At 38.7% G+C, this 23,199-nt stretch overlaps 1 protein-coding gene across 1 annotated transcript in view; it reads right to left on the bottom strand.

Moving 5' to 3' along the window:
* Window positions 1-23,199, bottom strand: part of LOC126154495 (A-kinase anchor protein 9-like) — a 510,657-nt gene that overhangs the window by 245,612 nt on the left and 241,846 nt on the right. Inside the window, exons 21-22 of the mRNA XM_049916148.1 lie at window positions 22,666-22,790; window positions 10,072-10,221 (exon numbers count right to left, since the gene is read on the bottom strand). Coding sequence (XP_049772105.1) covers window positions 10,072-10,221; window positions 22,666-22,790 — 275 coding nt within the window. The remainder of the gene's footprint in view (window positions 1-10,071; window positions 10,222-22,665; window positions 22,791-23,199) is intronic.

Here is a 23,199-nt window from a genome sequence, read left to right as displayed (position 1 = left end):
TACAGAAATATTAATATTCTGTGAAATATAAGAAATAGGAAAAGATATCAGAGAGAAAAGGAAACATGGCCACAGTAAATAAAGCAAGTGGTAATATACAAGAAAAAACTAGAGAAATTTGACCAGTGGCCCATACTGATGTACTTAGTTTACAAAAAACTGACACAGTAACCAGTCATCTTAAAAATATAACACTACTAGCCCAAACTGAAGCCAGTAGAAATATTAAAGGAATGGGAATCTACTCTGAGTGCAGACATACAAAGCTGTCACCAAGCTCTGAAACCATTCCAGTTGACTTTCAGATATGCCTTGGTAACAACCATCTACAAGATTCTTAAGCCTTTAAGGAGAAACAACTGTCTGCTACATATACACTGGTGCTGCTACTTTGTACATAATCATTTGTCATGTGCCCTTGGTGTTTACTACTGTTTACAGTTCACATGTGGCTGTCACAAATGCAGCATTAGTTCTTAGAAGAAATTTCAAATGCACATTTATTGTATGATGCAGGAAGATGTGTTAGCTTGGAAAGCCAGACAGATGCACAAAGATAGGTTTGACGACAAGTGTCATCCACACTTTCTGTGGACAGAAACTAAAAAGTAATTGAGTCATTCAAACTACAGGAGTTGGCCTGAGTTCTCAACAAAGAATAATCAGAATTTAAAAAGACGGTGTTTTGTCAATATGCAGCTGTCAACTTAATTGTGAAATGCAAAGTTTGAAGAGTTTAGTATATAGAGTATTATGGAGTAGTAATCACACCCACATCACAAACAACACAAGCAGGCAATAGGGCCAAAGAGTTTGACCAAGTGCTCAGTGAAGCCCATACTTGATGGGAAGACTTCTGACACCTATATAAATAACTAATTATAGCTAATACATAAAATAAGGGAAAGGCAATCACTCACCTACAGAAGATTGATGTGTGGAATGCAGAAACACTTAACAGAAAATAGCACTGACACTAGCTTTCGAACAATAGCTCTATTTCTAGCAAAAGTACATTCACTCACTCACTCACTCACTCACTCACTCACAGACAACCAAAGGCACACTCCCATGGTACACTACTCAAACTGTGAGGGCTGCTCTTAGATTACTTTTTAAATGTGCTGTTAATTAAGACATTGTGTCTCTCAGTAGGAAAGCAGCAACATTGAAAAAAGTTACTGCTCCATTAAAAAATCAGTCAAATGCGCTTCCCTCCCCTCCCCACCCCCTTGTGAGAGCATGCATCCCCCCATCCCCAAACACACACACACTCACCAGCTTCATTCACAATAACAGTTAGGCCACTTCATAGATGACTGCAATCATCTAGCAAAAGCCTGAGCTTTCAACTAATATTATCAGACAATTTATCAGAATATAATGTGAATATAAGTGGTTCTGTGTAACATCTCTGGGATGCACACAAGATTATTTATTTCTCTATATCTTGAGGATACTTTGCTGTGGTTAAAATGATGTATTATGCCTGTTAAATATTTATTACATTTCTTTGCACAGAGTCATCAAATTAATGGCTTTTGCAAATGTCACTCCAGACTGATTCATAACACATACAATATCATGTAATTGTTTACCTAAATGCCACTCAATGATTCTCTGAAGTATATGAGTTCCATTTTCCCCACAAGACATGACCAAGCTTTTCCTTGCGTGTCTCACCAGGAACTATTTCATGTGGAATGGCAACTTCTACGAACAGCTGGAAGGCATTGCCATGGATAGTCACTTGGTATAGTGGTGACCAAATTCTTTATGGAACATTCTGAAGCATAGGTGTTGGACTTGGCACCTTGTAAAGCTAAGGTGTGGTACAGCTAAATCAATTATGCCTTTGTTGTGTGGAACCATGATGATGAACACCTCAGTGACTTTCTGAGATGCCCGGACAGTCTGAATGCCAATCTAAAATTTACCATGGATGTAGAAAAGGACCTACACCTAACATTACTAGAAGTGCTGTTTACGAGAGATGATGAAAACCTGGGACACAGCATGTATCAAAAACTGACACACATTGACTGATACCTGCACAAGCTGTCAAATCACCACCCAAGCCAGGTAAGACACATGATTAATATTCTTGTAATGTACACAACATGAATGTGTGAGCCACAGCACCTCTGATGTGATACGCAACACCTAGAAAGCATTCTGAGGAGTAATGAGTACTCACTCTACCAGTTACATATGAAGTGTCACAGATTCAAACACTCAGAAAGTGATACATTGGAAGAAGAAATGTTAGGTATGCCCTTTCTGCCATTCTTTCCCATCGGTCATATATTGTGCAAACATGACTACTTATAAACCAATAAACAAGAGTGTCTCGTATCTGCGTAGGAGAAAAGGGTCCCACTTGCAATGTCGTGAATATATCGCATACCATATACATGTGGGAAAGTCTATATTTGGAATGCATGGATGATCAATTAACACCAGGATCACTGAACATAAGTGGCATTGCAGGTTGGGGAAGATGGAGAAATTGGACATGGCAAGGCATATACTGTGCAAGACTGACCACATAGTACAGTTCGCTGATATGGAAGTTCTTGCTGTAGAGAAGAGCTATCACACCCACCTTGTTCAGGGAAGCTGCAGAAATCCACAAACATGACAACAGATTCAACAAGAAAGAGGAAAGCCTCAAGGTGAACAGATCCTGGATCCCTGTGCTGCAGCCAACGGCCACTGCAGGTAGCGAGAGGACCATGGAAGAAAAGTCCTTTGATGTCGGCGCATGAGGTACATATAATCTGTGGCCACGAGCTCGACTCCAGTCATCAACCAGCAATGGAAGGCGAAGCTTTGACAATACCAGTCACCCATGTTAGTCCAAGCTCAGAAATGTCATTGAACAAATGTTGACCGAAGAACCCGAGAAAGAAGCCAACAGACAATATGTCAACAAGTGGCCACAAAAGCCTTAACGATTTTGTACAATCATATAGGACCACAGACTTCCCACTTAACAGCCTTTAAATGAATATAAACACACTTAAATTCCTTTGAATTAATATAACTATTTGCCTATCAAAAACATTTTCCTACTGTACTGAAATCAATCCTCTTAAATACTTTTAGTGAGACTGGGGAGCTTGTAAAAACCAAATGAACCATTGATATATGAGATGCAAAATGTCAATTTTAACTTTGATCTCTGATAAAATTAGTTATATTTTGTCCTGATATAGTGATCACTTACTTGCTCCAATATATCGACTCAAAAATAAAATATTCTCATGTACTTATGTGAAACAAACACTTCATAACAACATTCTCTGTAGCCTACACCATGTGTAATACTTCTTGCACTTTTCTGTAACAATATTCTGCTATAAGTTTATGGCTGCAGAAATTTTCTCAATTTGTACAGTTCTTAATGTTTTGCTTCAACTGCCGTCCAAGGGGGATACAAGCCATTACTGATTTTTCCACATAAAAAATAATTTGGTTTTCCCACTGACAATTTTCAGTTGTGTGCATTCCAAGCAACTTGCAGTTACCAACCGAGGTGCCACCTTCATAGCTCATTTTGGGGGAAGTTGTTCCACCTCTTTCTTGCAATCAGATGTTCATGTCAACATGCTGTTTAGGTCGTTAGCATCTACAGCATCTGCACTGTGTGAACTTTGTGATGAGATATGTGCAGAGATGCTGAAAGAAGAACTGGGACAGCACATCGCCAATCTGTGGTGGTGGCTGAGCATTTCCACCTGCTGTGAAGGGGTTGCTTTGCTTTGGCGCTGCAGCTAGGCAGTGTTTTGGAATACAGAGAGAAAGAGGCACTGCCTACAATGCCAATGTCCAGAACAGATGAATGAAGCTGAATGCGATGTTATGAGAATCACTTCGAAGATGTTGGTCTAGTTAATATGAGGTCTGTTGGCCAATGTATGTAAATGTTTCATAAGAGCAACAAAATAAAGAAGAGTTCTTTAAAAGTCAGTTACATCATCTCATACCCTGAAAATTAGAGAGCTCTCTTACGGCCCGTGACCCTCTGCAAGTGGAAATGAAGTTACATGGTGAGATTTGGTGGCATTTCATAGCAGGTTCAACATCAAGAAACTATGAGAACGTGAGCATAAGAAAATAGTCAAGGTAAAAATTTATGAACAACATCAAAGCAACAGATTGTTAGTGAAGTTGTTGGTTCAGTTACAACACACAACCAGAGCCTTTTAACATTTAAAAAAGAAAATGGTTTCCCCACTGACTATTTTAATACATGTACACTTCAAGCAACTTGCAGTTACCAGTTAAGGTGCCATCTGAGCTTATTTTGTGGAGTTTTGTCATGACATTAATATACATGAGGAAGAGAAAACACTATGTAACGGGTGCTACACTACACCACGTGTTACTGTTTCACTGGTGGACTGAAAATTTATGATCTTGTCACCTTAGCATTAAGCAATCTAGAGGACATATTCAAACTCCATTCCTAATTTCTCATTGTTCCTTTATTATCTCCCAGTATTCCTTCTTGGTTCCAGAAGAGACACAGATGAATTTCTGACGTTACACAACTTCAGTTTTCTCAAAGGTGATCTATGGTTTGCTGAGTTGAAAGCTTCAATCCAGATTCAAATTCCAAAAAGATATCCAATACAAACATATGTTCATTTGTAGTTATTGCTTCAGTACTGAATTAAAAGCTGATAGATACTGAACATCTCTATTTACCTCAATTCACTACTTATATTATATCATTTACGAAGAACGCTTCCTGTGTTATCTTGATTGATGGTTCTGAAATTTGCGTGGTTGCCACAAGGGGAAAATCATTTTGCTCAAATTAGGTCATTATATTTTTAAGTTATTATATTTACTGGAAGCAGTGTTCCACAACTTTTAAATATTTTAAGAACGTCAATATTAACCGCCAAAAAGCAGCTGCAAAGATAGCTTGTTCATTGTTTACACTAGTCTCAATCCAAGGGACATCTTCAAACAATGGAAAATCCGGGATGGAATATAACACTATTATGAAAAGGAAGTCCGCAGCTCGTGGTCTTGTGGTAGCGTTTTCGCTTCCCGTGCACGGTGTCCCGGGTTCGATTCCCGGCGGGGTCAGGGATTTTTCCAGCCTCGAGATGACTGGGTGTTGTGTCGTCTTCATCATCATCATCATTCATCCCCATTATGGTCGGAGGAAGGCAATGGCAAACCACCTCCACTAGGACCTTGTCTAGTACAGTGGTGTGGGTCTCCCTGCATCGTCCCCTACGCTCCTCAGAGTATGGGACCTCACCACCACCACCATGAAAAGGAAAGTTACCACTCACAATATAGAGGAGATGCTGAGTCGCAGATAGGCACAACAAAAAGTGTCACAAATAGACCACGTGTGCGCGCTGTAACTCCACAGCCTAGGTTCTTTAAAAGAAACATTTTCCACTTTGGACTGTAGCTGTATTTAATGTTCTATTGCAATTTCTGACTATATTTAATTTGTCATGTGACTAAAAAAAATCATAAAGCATGCCAAGAGAACGTAATATGAGAATAACAATACGTACAACAAAATTTGACGTCCTTTAACATCTACATACTTAAAAAATTTGATACCATGTTACGGTACGGAAACAGGTTTAGAAAATAAGTGTCTTTATAGGGCTATGTCCGCTTGATGGGGTTGGTAAATACACCATAGGTACATATATCAAACACTGAGCCATGGATTCAAACTGCACATGAGCAGAGAGGCTCCAGAAGTGAGAAGACTTACAATATGGTCAACAATTGTTATAAATGACACAAATAATTGATGCATAGCTTGTGTTACACCTGCAAGTTGAAAAACAACTCAGCCTGTACAAAGTCAGTCAATGAATGACATAGATGATAATGGTGGACATATGTACACCAAAGAATAATTAGCCAACAACATATTATTGATCATGATTCTCCAACTTAGTGGTGTCATTGACAGGACTAAAACTATACTGGTCAGAGAGGGAGAGGGAGAGGGAGAGGAATAGAGAGAAGGAGAGGAATAGAGAGAGGGAGAGGAATAGAGAGAGGGAGAGGGGTAGGCAGAGAGGGAGGGAGGGGGGACGGGGCCAAAGGTAAGGGGAGGGAGGGGGGGACGGGGCCAAAGGAAGGGGGAGGGAGGTAGGTATGGAATAAAGGTGAATGACCTTGAAATACCAAAAATGCATATTACAACATAATGCTTATATGTTACCAAAAACAAAATGGTTATCATGTGTGGACCATAAAAGTTACTAGACGACAGTCGTTTACACACCTAAAAGTGTCTACCTAAAATGCAGAGGTCTAAAAGTCTAAAACCATCTTAAAAATCTCTTATTTCTGAGATCTGTTTGTCCACTGAGTATACCTTTTGTTTGCTCTTTGAAGGCACTACAAATCTCTATTTTCTCCATCGGTCTACTCTTCTCAACCTTATTAGTGCCTTGAAAGATTCCTCAATGCTGCTGGTGTTACGACTGTAATTACGCAAATGTACACTAAATAAGAACTTATAATTCTTGCTTGTGTTTGTGTGCTCAGTGGATCTGGTGCGGAACCACCTACCAGTTTCCATCAGATAGAAAATCTCACATTCACCACATCTGATTCTATGAACTTGATGGTTGTATTTCAAGCTGCATGCGAGTAACACAAGTTTATGCATAACATTACTTGTCAGAGTCAAAAGCTGTTGACTCTATTGTAAGTATTCTCACTGCAATGAGCCTCTCTGCTCAAATGCAGTGATTTATTTACAGACTATGTAGAAGAATACAGCCCTTCAAGGACTTTGTTATTTTTAACCTGCTTGTATTCCATAATAACACATCAAAATTTGGAAGTGTGTGAATGTTATCAAAATGCAAATTTTGTTGTACATATAAAGGGTGAAAAGTATTTAAACTGACAAACTCTGGGAGGTTGTACGGGACATTAAAACAAATATTTTTCCCTAAAATCATTTTTTCCTATGAGTAGTATTTAAGCTGGTAGAGGAAGATTTCTCTGGCGGCAAATTAATTAAACCAACAAACATTTTTCGATTTTTTTATGACCAGGAGACAACAACTAGGTAGCAGATACGGTCCAATTAAACAGTCCCCAACAACACTGACCCACACATTAATGAAGAACCGCACTTTATGAGTGCTAGTAACTGTGGCATGTGGATTATCCTCACTCCAAACATGCGAATTGTGCATGTTGAAGACCCCATTACCCCCGAACGTTGCTTCATCGGTAAACAACACAGAGGATGGAAATGTAGGATGCATTTCACACAGTTCCAGGTACCACTGCGAAAACTGTGCTCTGGGTGGATAATCAACTGGTTCCAGGTTGTGGACATGCTGTAAGTGAAATGGTCCTAACAATTGCTCTCGTAGGACTGTTCTTACATTCGTCTGATTCGTCCCCATGTTACGTGCAATTGCACGAGTGCTGACTGAAGGATCCCACTCCACATGCTGCAAAACAGCTTCTTCAACTTGCAGCCGTCTTACTGTGCAATGACGTCCCTGTCCAGGTAATCTGCTAAATGACCCGGTCTCACGCAGACATTGGTACACAGCAGCAAAGGTCATATGATGCGGGATACGGTGATTAGGATATTGTTGTTGATAAACCCAATGTGTAGCTCGTCCGTTGAGGTGCGCTACGTAGTACGCTCCAACCATATCAATGCACTCACTCCAGGTGTATCGCTCCATTAGTAAACAGAGAAAATGCACTACTGCACTGGCGGACAGCAGTTGCCTACAACTGAAGAGCGTAATACGCCATCTAACAACTGAAGATCATAATACGGCCTCTAACAACTGAAGAGCGTAATACGGCCTCTAACACCTGAAGAGCGTAATACGGCCTCCACCGGTTTAAATAATCCTCATAGGAAAAAATGGCATTAGGGAAAAATATTTGTTTTGATGTCCCCTACAACGTCCCAGAGTTTGTCGGTTTAAATACTTTTCACCCTGTAGTTGTGCCTCCTATTGCATTTTCCTGAGGCACTGTACTATATGTCTGTAGATGCTTGATAAAGGCACACAGACCAAAACTGGAATAGAACAATAAAAACAGAACATGACGTCATCTAAAGAAATGCAGAAGACCTGGACAACAATTCTGCTTGGTGTAATGATCTGCAACTCTCTTTCAGTGTGGATATATGTAAGATAACATCTAAAACAGAGAGAGAGAGAAGAAAAAAAACTGTTGTATCTAGTTACAAGATTATAGGGGTGATCATCTTAAGCACATCATATTGTATAACTATTTAGGGAAGATACTAAGAAGCAATATGAAATGGGGTATCCATGTAAAATCAATGTTGGGGAAGGTGAATGAAAGATCTATATTTGCTGCAAGGATTCTGTGACAGTCCGACGCACTTGCAACGGAAATTTCATACAAGAACTAGTGACCATTCTAGAGTATTGTTACACCATCTCAGTCCTTATGAAGCAGACATGAAAATGCTGAATAAATTCAAAGGTACATTTCTACGGGCATAGGAGGTTGGCATGGCCCTTAAGAAAATATAAAAGAATCTCTCAAGGAACTTAAATGGGATGGAAGAGAGATGATTAGTTCTCACAAAACAATGTTGTGTAAATTCAGAGAACCTGTATTTGAGGATGACTGGGTGACCACTCTGCTGTTGTCATCATATATCTCATGTAAATCAACAAAAATAATCAGTTTTTAAAATATAATTCAATTAGATGGGTAAAAACTCTACTCACTGAGTGGTGGAAGGAGAAAACACACATAAAAGATATTAAAGTCTGCAAGCTTTCCGAGTCAGTGGCTCCTTCTTCTGATAGAAAGGATGAAGAGGAAGGAAGATGGGTGAAGGAAAAGGACAGGTGAGGTTTAGGAAAAGGGGTAGAGCTCAGAGAAGTCACCCAGAACCTCACGTGAGGGGAAACCCACTGGATGGGATGAGAAGTAGAGACTTTCTAGGTGAGAAGTAGAGACTTTTTGGGCGACTTTTCTGACTCTATCACTTTTCCTAAACGTCACCACTCCTTTTCCTTCACTTTTTTCTACCTTCCCCTTCAACCCTTAGCCAGAATAAGGAGACATTGGCTCTGGAAGCTTGCAAACTTTGATATCTTTCATATGTATGCTATATCTTCTTTATGAATCACAAGAATGAGATAAGAGAGAGTACGGTGTACACAGAGGTATATAGACAGACGTTTTCCCCTTCATTTAATACAAACATGGAATAGGAATGGGGATCACTAATATTGATATGAGATGATACAAAGTTGAGGTTAAAGTCGAGATATTTCAGTAGCATTTGAAGTGCAATGTCTGACTGTTCAATACCCTGCTTTTAAATGAGACTGGGTATTTTATCTGATGCCATCTACATCTACATTTATACTCCGCAAGCCACCCAACGGTGTGTGGCGGAGGCCATACTAACCTATAGAGTCTTGATTTACTCTCAAGAAAAGTGTTTGCGACTATGTGGCTGGTGCACCTAAACTAGAAGGACACATTCACAAGTAAATTTATAATTCTCATAAATAACACTATGCATGAATATATAAATCAGTGAATGAACAATAGTAGACAATAATAAGTTTTGCGTTAACACTTTGTAAGCTGTTATCTTGCATAAAATAAAACATGGCTAATACTTAACAATCTATGTTCAGAATAATGATTTATATTAAATACAACTTACAGTACCAAGTTAACCTTTCTTTCTGCAAATCATTTCACACATACACTACCATTTTTTCCTGCAAAATGTACAACACTTATATTTCCAGGAAAACTATCACCATGCACTACTCAGTTCAAAAATGTTGGCTGTTAGCTTAAGAGCAGTTTAAAGTATATTGAGAAATAGCCACAGACCACAGAGCTACCCATAAAATGACAGTAGAGCATGTTAATATGACAAAGAAAAGGAATTTCTTTTCTTGCTAAGTACTTTGGACAATATATGGTATAATGGTGTAATCATTAGTGAAACTAAACATGCAGTTTTCATTAAACAGAAACCATAACCAGTGAAGATTAAAAAAAAAATTATATTGCTTATACCTGTATTTGTTCTTCAAGGGCTTTTATAATTTCATGCTTAACTTGCTCAACTTCATCATGCAGTCTTCTGTCAAATGCCATTTTCAATTTTTCTACTTCACATGCATGCATCTCTTTAATTTCACAGATGGCTCTTGAATGGCTATCTTCCTACAGTAGTACACATTATGTGTTTGTCAATTAACACATATGAAACAAACATTTCTTGGTTAAAATACAACTTTACTCAAATACAGAAACCAATTTCACTTTTCATTTGTATAATACTGTTACACTGTAATTTACATAATTTAAATTACACAGAACTTTTCAGATTCCGTCTCTAACATTAGTATTGCATTTTGAATACTGACTCCAATCATTTTCTTAACAACATATGGATTGGGTATCAAGCTTGAATCAGCCATTACCATAGATGCAGTTTGAGATGTGAGAAATTGTGCATTTTACAACAAATTTCAGTAGTTCCTTATTCTGAACATAAAAAATTGTACAACCTAGTACATATATTAAGACTACCAGTGTTTCTGGTAGTCTAATGCAGCTTCGAGCAAGATGGGAAAGATATCAGAAAGACAAGCAAACATGACAGCACTAATTAGGCCAAGAGGTGAGTGGGTGGGGGATGGTGGGGAGGGGTGGGTAGGTGGAAGGGGGGCAGCGGTGGGTTCAGAGTAAACAGTAACAATAATCAACTTTCTCAGTACCAGATTCCTGCGTAGGCACTTTGAACCTTTACTTTGCCTTTTCCTAATCTTTCCTCACTTCCTAACTGACTTTTAGCGATAAGGCTATTTTCAGTCTTATTAATATTGTATGACTTGCTGGGCAATAGTATGGAGTACCAGACTTTTAAAACTGATTTTTAATTTTGAAGTAATGATCAGCTCACCTTACCAGGATCTCAAAGGACATTAATAAATACGAATATGCACAATAAGACATCATTAAAAACACCTGCTTGTATCTGTTACAAAATTAGACCCATATTTTCCTTTTACCCATTAATCCTTAGTTTGTCTAAGAAGTACACAGAAGTCGGAAGGAAAAACTAGAAACATTTCAACTTATAATAATCTGATCATCTCTTGTGCCTATTTCTTAGGTGGGCCAGATTTCTTGCCTCTCAATCCCTTTCGTTTTGTCTTACAGTGAATGACAGTCATTGAACATGTAGATTTGTTGCCTTTTCCTAGTACACTCATGTAAACATACAGCCACTTTTTAACTTTACTATACAGCATGGTGGCACAATGTTTAAGATACTGAACTCACATCCAACAGACAAGCATATTTCACACCTCCAACTGATCACCAGATTTCAGTTGTTCACGATTTCTCTAAATTGCTTTCAGCAAACAATGAGATAGTTTCCTCAAAATGTACACAATGATTTTAATGTCTATTGTTTTTCTCTCTGTCTGTGTACTGTCTGTTTGCCAATAATCAGAATCTGATGACAGCACCATGTGACTGCAACTGATGTTCATCTTCTTCCCAGCTTCTTTTCCTTTCTACATTTAAAACAGAAAACAGCCTATATTTCTGAAACCCTGAACATGCACAGCCTTTATTTAATGACTTCAATGAATGACTGCTGTTAATTTTAAAAAAAAATCTGCAGAATATAGTAACATTTCTGCCTTTTTCCTTGAATTAGATTTATGATCCTACAACATATTTTTTTCCATTTGTTTGATATACTGTTAATTGCTACTAACCTTCCACATTCTTACTGGGTTCTGATATTCCTCATATTTTATATACTTAAGATAATTCATGATAGAAGGCGAGCTGGGTTGATTAACAGTGTTCTCAGTGCGTTAAACGCATTATGAAGAATTGGGAGGCCTTGACATTTTTGTAACAAACGACTTGCAATTATTTTAAAGTGATAGTCTGTAAACATTTCATAATCTTATAATTAATAAGTGTACTTGGGCACATAGAACTAAACATTTTCGTGGGAGTTATTTAAAGAAATTTAAAAGGAAAATTACAAACTACAACAGTTTCACTTAAAGAGTCCAATTACCTTTACAATGTGCATAAAGAACTACATGGAAAGAATGGTCTATAAATACAATATGTGCCAAAAATACATAAAAGGTAGTTATACTACGGTGCTCCCCATTTCCAGATTGTGTGGAATGCAAGCAACTACATCAAATACATCTGTTTCTCAAATCTTTAATATGCACATCTAAATATTCTTTATTTTGCCATGTAATGTTAAAAATTTTGTCAGAGATATTTTTGCTTAATTAGATATATGCTAATGAGCTGTATATTATGACCACATGTCCAATAGCACCTTGGTCCATATCTGGAGTGTGATACAGCAGCAGTCCCACATGGAATAGATTTGACAAGTCCTTGGTGGGTTTTCTGAGGCATGTGTCATCGGATGTCCACACACAGGATACACAATTCTAGTAAATTATGTGACAGAATTTTGAGGGTGAGGAGCTTGTGCTCCTTGGCATTCCAGATGCATTTCACTGGAATCAGATCAGGCCAATCTGGTGGACAAAACGTCAATAGGTGTTCACTATTACATGTTCAAGCCATGATTCTGGCATGTGGCCAAGCCATGATTCTGGCATGTGGCACAGACAGTTATCCTTCTGGAATGTGCCTGTGCTGTCAGGGAAGATATCAAGCATGAAGGGATACAGCTGGTCCACACTCATGTTCATGTCCACAACTGTCATGGAGCCTTCAATCACTACTATAGTTCCCATGTACACCCAAGTGAATGTCCTCCTAAGCCTTCTACAGAGTGTCTCTGTGGTGTGGTGCATGCTTTCAGCAACTGTGCACTTGAACATTACTATCAACCTCGTATATCAAGAAACATAATTCATCTGACCAGGTAACACATTTCTACTGATTTATGGTCCAGTGTCACTGATACTATCCCCAGTGCAATCTTAAATAACAATACTGCTGGATCAACAAGACAACACACAGGGATTGGCTGCTGCAAGGCCCATGCTCAACAATGTGCACTGAACAATGTTTTACAAAGGACTTTGGCCAGTACCAGCATTGTCTTCTGTCATCAGATCTGTCACATATCACTGTCTACACTGCTTTACAGCATGGCCAAGCCTTTGATTCCGCATTCTGTGATGAGGCATGATCATTTCAACATCTTGTCATCTATTTCTAGTTTTGCCATTCTTCAGGCACTTTCCACAGATGCTCACAACAGTAGCACATGAACATCTTGTCCGTATCAAAGATGCTTGTTCCCAGGCACTGGGTCATATGATTCAACCCTTCGTCAAAGTCAGGTTTGTGTCAGTCAGTTTCCCAATTTGTGGCCCATGATGATGATGATGATGATGATGATGATGATGATGATAGGTTTGTGGGGCGCTCAACTGCATGGTCACTTGCACTCGTACAAAGTCTCTATTCTTTCACAGCCCAATTTTTACACAGTCCAATCTAACCACCATCATGAATGATACTGATGACGATGAAGATAATGATGATGATGAAATGTTAAGGAGAACACAAACGAGTCCCCGGGCAGAGAAAGTCCCCAACCCGGCCAGAACAAGAATCTGGAAACTTACTCTCGGATGTCCAAGGACAGTTTTGGTAGTATGGACTATCCCTGTCCAATTTCTCTCTCAGTTCTGCATTTCTCACTATTCTGATTCACTCAGTGTAATCCTTTCTATTGATAAAGGATCTTCACCAGGCGCCTCTCTTTTTTCCACATCTCAAATGGCTTTACACACCTCCACTGGTGTTTCTTCCAGAATGTCATTTTTTTCATTATTAATTATCTGCATTCTTACTCAACTTTTGAACTATATAAAAATTTTACAAAATCTACAAAAATCTATTTCAATGTTCTCTCTGTTGTTAATTAATGTGCTGTCTATTACTTTAACTGCTGAAAGCCTGTCCACCCAACATAAGTTCCTATTTTGTTTTCTTTGTAGTTTTGTTGTTTTCAATTGTATCTATTACCATCTATGCTAGTTCCATTTCCTCTCTCATCTTCAAGAAGACATTTCTGAATGCTCTGATATCAAATTTCAATTAGTGTTTGCTTGAAAGTCTCACATTACCTGTAGCAGTTGCCTTGTTCTATTTGAGATTTCCTTTTTTTTGTTCTCTTTGTACTTTTAACATAGATTTTCTTTTTTATGTTCTCTTTGTACTTTGAACATCATCTGCTGTTCGCAAGTATGACTCTTTAAATAACTGCCCCTTTCATCTACAACTGGATAATCTTAATTTTCTAGGATATTCAATTTGTTGCTTAATTTTATATGGTAATTATCTGTATTTTTAAATAAATTATTATAACCTACAGTTCTTACTTCCTGCCTGAGGAGTCTGTTTCCTTGCAGCTTTGTATTATTTCTAGTCTGCATCTTACAAGTCTATGAATGCTTGAAATTCTATAGTGGCTTGGGACTGTCACACCCTTGAGAGTTTTGTGTTTCCTACCAAAAGTTTCCTGTTTTGAAGAAACAAGTTGTTCTTGAATACTGTACTAGCAATAATCTCGTTATTTCTGGTATTGCATCATTTTAAGCTGTAAAAGTCATGTATAGGATACCACCTTGCCTTTTTGCACTTTATGTACATGTATATAATAGGCATCAAAATACTCTTGCCAAGGACTCGTTTATTATTTAATAAAAACCACTGACATAATGGGGACTGATAATTGGGAAGTAGAAACGTTTGACACAATTTCATGCAACGTTATTGATGTTTTTGGAATAATAATGAAACACTGCATCAGTTACATATTTTTTCATACTTAGCATAGTGTGTTCCGAGAATTTCTTCTTGATGTCAAGTGCAAATATTTACATAAGTATTTTGCGTGGTGTTTGCTTATGTGTTGTTCCGTGTCTCTTTGAATTGTAGTCATCCTTTTGATGTTATCTGGTACTGCACTTCCTCTGTCTTGTAGAAAACCACACATATGCAAACTCTCACTCACATTGTTTTTTGGTGTAACATCACAAAAAATATGTACGCAAATATTGCACTTAACAATGAGAATAAATCCTTGAAACATGTTTTGCTCAGCATGAGAATATACGTAATTCACACTGCGTTTAAACAAAAAAATTTGAGCCATGCAAACTGAATGAAGGTTTCGATTAGCACTACAAGTGGCCAAAAGACGAACACACTACATATGGTTTGACAGAGGTGTGATGATAATTACAACAATCGCAAAACTGCACATATGCTGTAGTGACAGTTTGGAAATGGTTGTGATTGGTCACGAAATCTTTATTCGTACGAACCTAGTTACTCCTACCAGCCACCAAGCACAGTAGAGTTTGGCAGCAGCAGGATATACGACTTGAGTGGTTCCAACTTTTACACATTTACCTGATTAAATCCACTAAGTAGAGCACCCTGGTAACAAGAAACTTAACCATATAATGTTTGTAAACACTGCTTGATGGCCAACTCTATGTCAGTGTCATTTTATGTCAGTTTTTTTTTTCCATGAACATTTTTTCATAAATTGTAAATTGTGGGGAAAATTATAAATATATTGACGCAAAATCAGGTGTGAATTAATATTGTGCACATAGGAGATTTGACGGAAGCAATAAAAAATGTCGTAAATGGCGGGAAAACATTAATTCCAGGAACGTAAAAGCAGGGTTATACTGTACGTAGCCACTTCAGCCAACTATTCATGATGTTGTTCTACTTCCTCATCAGACTGTCGATTGGTGCACAGAGTTTAATCATTTCTATGGAATATCTTTTGTATAACTTTTACAGTAATTTTTGCTAATCTGTTAGCAATCCTTAAATTTTTAATTTTCCTATTTACTCTAAAGCACACATGTGAATCTTCTGTCTGCATTGCTCCTCTAATGTAGAACATAAGATATCCTAATTTTAATTCTACTTGGTGGTCTGGTGTTAATTTTTTTGCCACATATCTAATAAACCTACAATTTCATTAACATGCTTTTCGATGATTCCTTCTTCTCAGATAATAACACACACACACACACACACACACACACACACACACACACACACACACATTACCTGCACAACTGCAGCATCCCTGAAGTGTAAATAAACTGTAATTGACTGGAACAATGCAGCTATGCACTTGTGAGTACCATATTTACTCGAATCTAAGCCGCACCTGAAATATGAGACTTGAAATCAAGGAAAAAAAAATTTCCCGAATCTAAGCCGCACCTGAAATTTGAGACTTGAAATTCAAGGGGAGAGAAAAGTTTTAGGCCGCACCTCCGAATCGAAACAAAGTTGGTCCATTGTAATATGAGACACAATTTAGGTCGAATGAATGACGATACAGCTACAGTAGTTTGGTTCGAGTCGTAAGCTTAGCAGTTAAGCTTTACCAGGTAGCCATTGCTATGTGTCAGGCGCTCCGTCCGCATTTATACAGGTACCCTTCCTTTTTCGCGTGCTTCGTCTGGTTTGAATTGATTGCTTATTTTTCTTTAATCTGATAAGTGCCGTTCTCTTTGTTATAGGTGTTTACGTCGCTCTAAGCTGAAAATGCATTACTGTACTGTGTCCTGCATTGTTTGGCGCATTCTGATAATGAGTGTTTACGGCCTATCGCCACTCGCGGCATGGCTTGCTTTTGTGTGTGCGCTACCGCCGCAAGAGAGAGAGAGAGAGAGAGAGAGAGAGAGAAGAATCGTCACATTAGCGAAACAATAGCAAGAGACTGCTATTTGTTGTTAGTTACACTGCTGCTTTCTTTGATAATGATCAACAATAACCAAATAATAGACTGCGTATGACAGATGATGTTCTGAACGAGAGTTTAGCGAAAATTTTTCACGTTTGAAAATCTTTGCAGAAGCCTCTTTAGTACATTACATTCTGCACAGAAATTAGAGTCATCTTAGATTTAAAAATCTAGTCAAGTGCCGTGCTTCATTTATGACTGTATCACTATTAGGTATAAGAATAATACGAATATAAACATAACATGGTATGTATATTCTTCCCCGTTTGCTGTTGTCTCACACTAGTTTCGTAGTTTATTAGGCAGACAGGATTTAAATGACATAGCAGCAAACACGAAAGAATACATGGCAAAATGTTTATATTCGTATTAATCTTATGGTGAAGAGAATACTGCATGTGATTCACAATTCATAAAAGTTCCTATTAGCAACCATCTCTTCTCACAGGTAGGAAAAAATTCAGAACGTAGAGTTGGCCATATTGACAAACATCCCAGTCTTGCCAGTCGGATTTTCATAGCCCATTGAAATGCTGTTACAGTCGAAGATGAACAATACGGAATTTATATTTATTTTGTTGGATAATGTATGAAAATGCAGTGGTCGAAACTCGGGGCGGAGAAAAAAGCTCGTCTTCCACCTTTTTTTAATTTATTTACTGACGCAGAGGTTTTGGCGCCAGTATTTATCTTTGTGCTTGCAAAGTATGCCTGCGTAGCGCTACATATATTCGACGGCAGAAGTTAGTTGTGGCGGCACCTACCAACATTTTTCAGAACTTCCGCTTACTTTGCACTCGATTCTAAGCCACAGGCGGTTTCTTGGATTACAAAAACCGGAAAAAAAGAAAAAAGTGCAGCTTAGATTCGAGTAAATACGGTACATGTGTGCACGTGTAATATGACTGTTATGGAGAAAGGCTCATCTGAAAGCTTAGCAGCATTTTCAGTCTTGTTAATGTGCCTATCGACTACCCTACACCTGAACTCCTTCCATTATATACTTTCAATTACCATATTTAAACCCACAACTTCTAGTTTTTCTTATTTATTTATTTATTTTATTTAGCATATGGAAATGCACATCATTTTATGCTTCTTACAAATATTTAAACAAAGATATACATAAAAAACACAATAAAATATGCTATATAAGAAGTATAAAACATACTGATAATGGGCAATACAATTAAATACAAACATCAAGATTATATATGGTCAATACAACTAAATACAAACATCAAGATTATGTCTAAAGTCTTTTGTGGCATCTGTTGCCATCAGAAAATCACTGAACTTGCCGCTGTATGCTCTTCTGTCGCACTCTTGGATGATGTGGTGGATGGTCTGTCTGTTGGCTCCACAGTCACAGTTGGGAGTCTGTGTTTTTCCCCATTTGTAAAGAGTATCTGCATATCTTCCGCAGTTTGTGCGTATTCTGTTAAGGCATGACCATATTTTATGCGGTAGTTCATAGCCGGGCGGTCTCTCAGTGATGCAGGGGAGGGCTTGACAATGTACGGGACACACCTCTCGCCATTGTTCCCTCCAGGTATTTATTGCATTAAAGTTTATACTTTGCAATTCCTTGGCTGTTATTATTGTTGGATGGACTGAAGTCTGTTTGTTTCCAGGTCAGGCATGTTGCAATGTATAGGGAGCTGGGCATTGTCGATTATCTTCTTATAGTCCCGGAGAAGAGCATTCTTTCGACATAGGTCTGCATGTGGTATGTGGCTCAGAACTGGCTGTCAATGTGTTGGGGTTGATCTCATGGTTCTGCTGACAATTTGCATCGTGCTATACAGCTGCACATCGATTTTTTTGTGTGAACACTGTTCATCCAGACTGGAATGCAGTACTCCGCAGCGGAGCACAGACCAGTCCGAGTGCCGACATGTGTAGCGTGTCAGCTGAAGAGTCCCAAGTAGTGCCGCACAGCTTCTGGAGAATATTACTCCTCATCTTTAGTCTGGCTGCAGTATTTTCCAGACGTTGTTTATAAGTGAGGGCTCTGTCCAAAGTGACTCCAAGGTATTTTGGATACTCATTAGATTGGAGCCAATTTCCCTCGAGATGAATGTCAAGTTGTTTGCTTGCTAATTTATTACTGACATGGAAACATGTACTTTCAGTTTTTGTAGGATTTAGCTGTAATCTCAATTTACGAAAGTACGTATTTAATATCTCCAAGTCAGATGTCAAGGCTGTTTCCATGACCTCTAAGTTCTTGTGTTGTGTTACCAAGACCGAATTGTCTGCATACCCGAATGTCATGGAAGATATGTATGGCATATTGCCAATATACAGACTGAACAGTAGTGGAGCCAACACAAAGCCATGTGGTAGGCCGCTGTTCAGGGTTCTTTGGATGCTCATCTGTTCTGTTACTACTTTGAATGTTCTGGCAGCAAGCATGGCATCTGTAAGTCTGGCAGTTCTCAGGCAAGGGATTGTTTGCATGAATTTGTACAATAGGCCTTGTCTCCAGACAGTGTCATGGGCAGCAGATAGATGTATGCAAACAGCTGATGCTTTTAATTTCCTTTGGTACCCAGCCTCTATGGTTCGTGACATAACCTGGTCTGTACAGCTGCGTGCAGGGCAGAACCCGGCTTGCTCCATGTGAACTGACTCCAGAATTTTGCTGGCAATGCAGTTATAGAGAAGTCTTTCCAGGAGTTTATAGACAGAGCTCAATAATGAGACTAGGCGGTAGCACTTTGGTTTGTTACTCAGCTTCTCTGGCTTTAGGAGAGCAACAATTTTTTATAGTTTCATTTGCTGAGGGACTAATCCATGTGTTATAATATCTGTAAAGAATTCTGCTAACAATCTTTTTACATACTTACCGCAGTTCAGAAGAAACTCTGGGTGGACGCCATCAAATCCAGGTGCTTTTCCCGATTTTACATCTTTGAGAGCACTTGTTATGTCTTCTGCTGAGAATGGATGGGAAAATTTCGTTTGGTCATGGCCGAGAGATTTTAATGCTGTGAGCTCATGCTTAATCTGAGCGGTGTGAGCTCTATCTCGGAGTTTTAGAGGCTGGTACTATATGGGAGACTATCTTGTTTGGATGTATTGTGTTTCTTTGTGGACGTTATTGCCGTCATTTAGTTTTCTTAAAAGGAACCATGCTTTTCTACTAGACATTTTAAAGTCTAGTTCTTGAACGGTTTCCATCCATCATTCTCGTCGAGCCACATCACGATTGTGTAGTAGGTCATCATCAATTGCTGTTAAGGAATGCCTGGTACTGATTTTCACATTCTCTGTTCCATCCTGGGATACTGTTAATGGTACCCTCTACGTATTGCCTTTTTTGCAGAGCTTATGAATGCTCCAACAAACCTTCTGTAGTTCTTTAGTTTAGAAGGTATCCCATCCCAGCACTTATCCACAGTGTTAGAAAAAATTTCCCAGTTTGTTTTCTGGAATTCCATTGTGGGCAAGGAAAGGAAGTAACCAGGGGAATAGTTATTCCAATCTCTATTAGAGTGGGTCGATGTTGCCTCTGTGGGAAGTCTGGTAGAATATCACGAGAGATTTTCAGCTGTATGTTTCCCTTGTCTGTGGTCATGAAGCATATGACGGGGTTATATCCTCATCTCTATGCTGCCGAATAGAAGCAGTGTCTATCCTTTGCATCAAATACGAGGTACATATTGTTTTCATCTCCTTAATTTGCAATTGCCTCACCACTGTCATTGTTCTCTTTGTATTTCCTTTTGGTATGATGACTGTTGTAGTCGCCTATATAGAGAGATGAATGTTGCAGTAGTGGTAGGACTTGTGGTGGCCATGAGATTGCAGAAGGTTTGTATGTGTTACTTATGGTGTGCCCTCCGATTTGAATAACCACTTCGTGTATGTTGTTGTTCGTAGATGCTGAATGCAACTGAACTTTTTCGATATTGGATCTCACATAAGTTGCCGCACCATAAGTGTGGTGGTATGTGGCATCAACTAAGGTGTAGCCATATATTTTACCTCTTTTTCTTAGTTGTGCCTTGTTCTCCGTGTGCGTTTCCTGAATGGCAGCGACGTCAATGTCGTTATCGTTTAGAACCTTTTGCAGGACATCACTCTTTGCCCTGCTTATTCCTTCTGTATTTAGCTGGCAAATCCTGAGGCAAGGTACAAGTTTTATTGTCAGCTGGCTATGAGAATGATCGAAGGGTTTTGTCTGTGCTATTTTGATTAGGATGTGCTATTAAACAGCCAGGAGATCAATATGATCGTCTGGCTCCCAGTTAGGGCTAGTTCATTTAGTTCACATCTATAATTAGACACTATCCAGGGTACACATGTAGTAGTCTACTACAGATGCGAACTAGCCTTTTCTCAGTTAATTCCTCTTCTAATTCCACTAATCTGTCCCCACGGGTTAGCAGTCAATGCATTTCGCTATTGTGGGAAGGACCCATGTTGAATTCCCAATATTTCACCAAGACTTTTTTCTTAGTGGGAGAACTGGTATGGGAGCCACTCATCCTCTTGATGCCATCTCAGGAGCTACTTGACTGAGAAGCACTGGCTCGAAGGCCTAGATAGCAGACAACAGCCAGGACAGTGGAGTGCTGATGTAGTAGTGGCATAGCACACAGCAGCCAGGAAAGTAGTGTGATGATGGAACAGTGGCTCAAAGACCTAGATAGCTCTGGGTCAGAACATAGAGCTTCACTTTCTTTTCCAACTCCACTAAATAGCTTCAGGCCCTAGAGTTCTGTAGTTTACTGCCCCTAAACAAAAAGCAGTAGCCAAACTGTGTGTACGAGATTGGACACAGAAGTGAATGAGCATGCGCCATGTCCTGAGGCCACTGCTTGAGCTCCCTTTAGTCCATCACACCCAACATTCTTTCACCCAGGCTGAAGTATCAATGGCTCTTTGCCTCAAATATGTAAGCAGGAGATCTTCCAGTTCTGCTCTTTGTGCACTAATTTTCCAAAGCCAGAAGAATTAGATGACACATCTGAAAAGTGCTAAATCTCAGTAAAAAGACACTCTCAGCAGTATTGAAGCTGAGTAATTCTGTATTTTAGAGCCTGTGCTCACCATTATTGTTTGAATACTTAACCAGATGCCAACAGAGCGTTTAAGGCAGTCACATTACATGTTACAAATCTCACCTGTGACTGCAGCATTTTTCATAATGAGGGTGTATATGCTCCCTACCTATTCCCCAAACTTCCTGAATTTAAATGAAGGTGAACACTCTGCTGTATATTATTCAATTTATCACTTGTATTTAAGATGACAAAATAAATATATTTACTATTCTTTATCGTATAATTCACATTCCCTGCACCCAAACACAATAAACTGAAAAGTTAAATAAAATTCACTGTCACATGCACTGAAGTTAGCATAACTTCACTAATAAATAGCTATATAGAGACATTAACATCTGATGGAATACACTACATTTTATTTTCAGTGCCGAGTGATAGGTAGCAATTTTACAGATGGTAACGAACAGCAAGCAGTATCATGTTCTGCAGAGGTCTGCAGATTTGCCATCAATATAAACCAAGACTGCAAATGCATGCTAATCATTCTACACATTCTGGATGCTTTAACAAACAGCATTCCAAAAATAACAGATAATGAAACTCAACATAACAACTAATAAGCAATAAATAGCACATTGCACACACAAAATAAGGAACACCAAGTGCACACCTTTCTACATTTTAATCGACAGTTGCAAATAAGAGTACTTCATAAGGAAGAGGTTTGTTTCTAATGACAGGACTATTTACAATCACAGCATATATTTAAAAAGAAACACATACATAAAAACAGATGGGAAATGGTAGTGGCTTTCACCTCCCACTTACCTTTTGCTGAATTTCATTCTGAAGTTGGCTGATAAGACATTCATATTTTTCTTTTGGTTCATTTGGGCACACCTCAGGTGCTATATGGGATTCATGTGACAATAATTCAACAGCAGCAATGTGATCTGAAATTTTTAAAAAAGTAACTGTGATAAAAATTAGTTGCCAAAAATCTCATTTTTATGGCTACAATCCAGAGCAACAGCAAGTGAAATGGAACATTGCTACCTTTGAAAAACAATTGTGAGTGTTGGTATGTGCATGCATTCATCACAGCACTTTACAAAGAAGTCGGGTAACCTCAGAATGCATTAATTGTTGTTCATGTAATTAGCAGTACACTGCAACCAACTTCAGATTCCCCACCTCACCCTTCCTGCACATGAGAATCTGCGCACGTCCATGTGTGTGTGTGTGTGTGTGTGTGTGTGTGTGTGAGAGAGAGAGAGAGAGAGAGAGAGAGAGAGAGAGAGAGAGAACAGCTTTTGCTATTTGCATTCATCTGTTCCTTGACATTCCCACTAACAACTTTTA

The sequence above is a fragment of the Schistocerca cancellata genome, chromosome 2, assembly GCF_023864275.1.
Source record: "Schistocerca cancellata isolate TAMUIC-IGC-003103 chromosome 2, iqSchCanc2.1, whole genome shotgun sequence".
In the NCBI taxonomy this organism is placed as follows: Eukaryota; Metazoa; Arthropoda; class Insecta; order Orthoptera; family Acrididae; genus Schistocerca; species Schistocerca cancellata.
The sequence above is the reverse complement of the archived record's forward strand: the minus strand, read 5'-3'. Positions and strand labels throughout refer to the sequence as shown.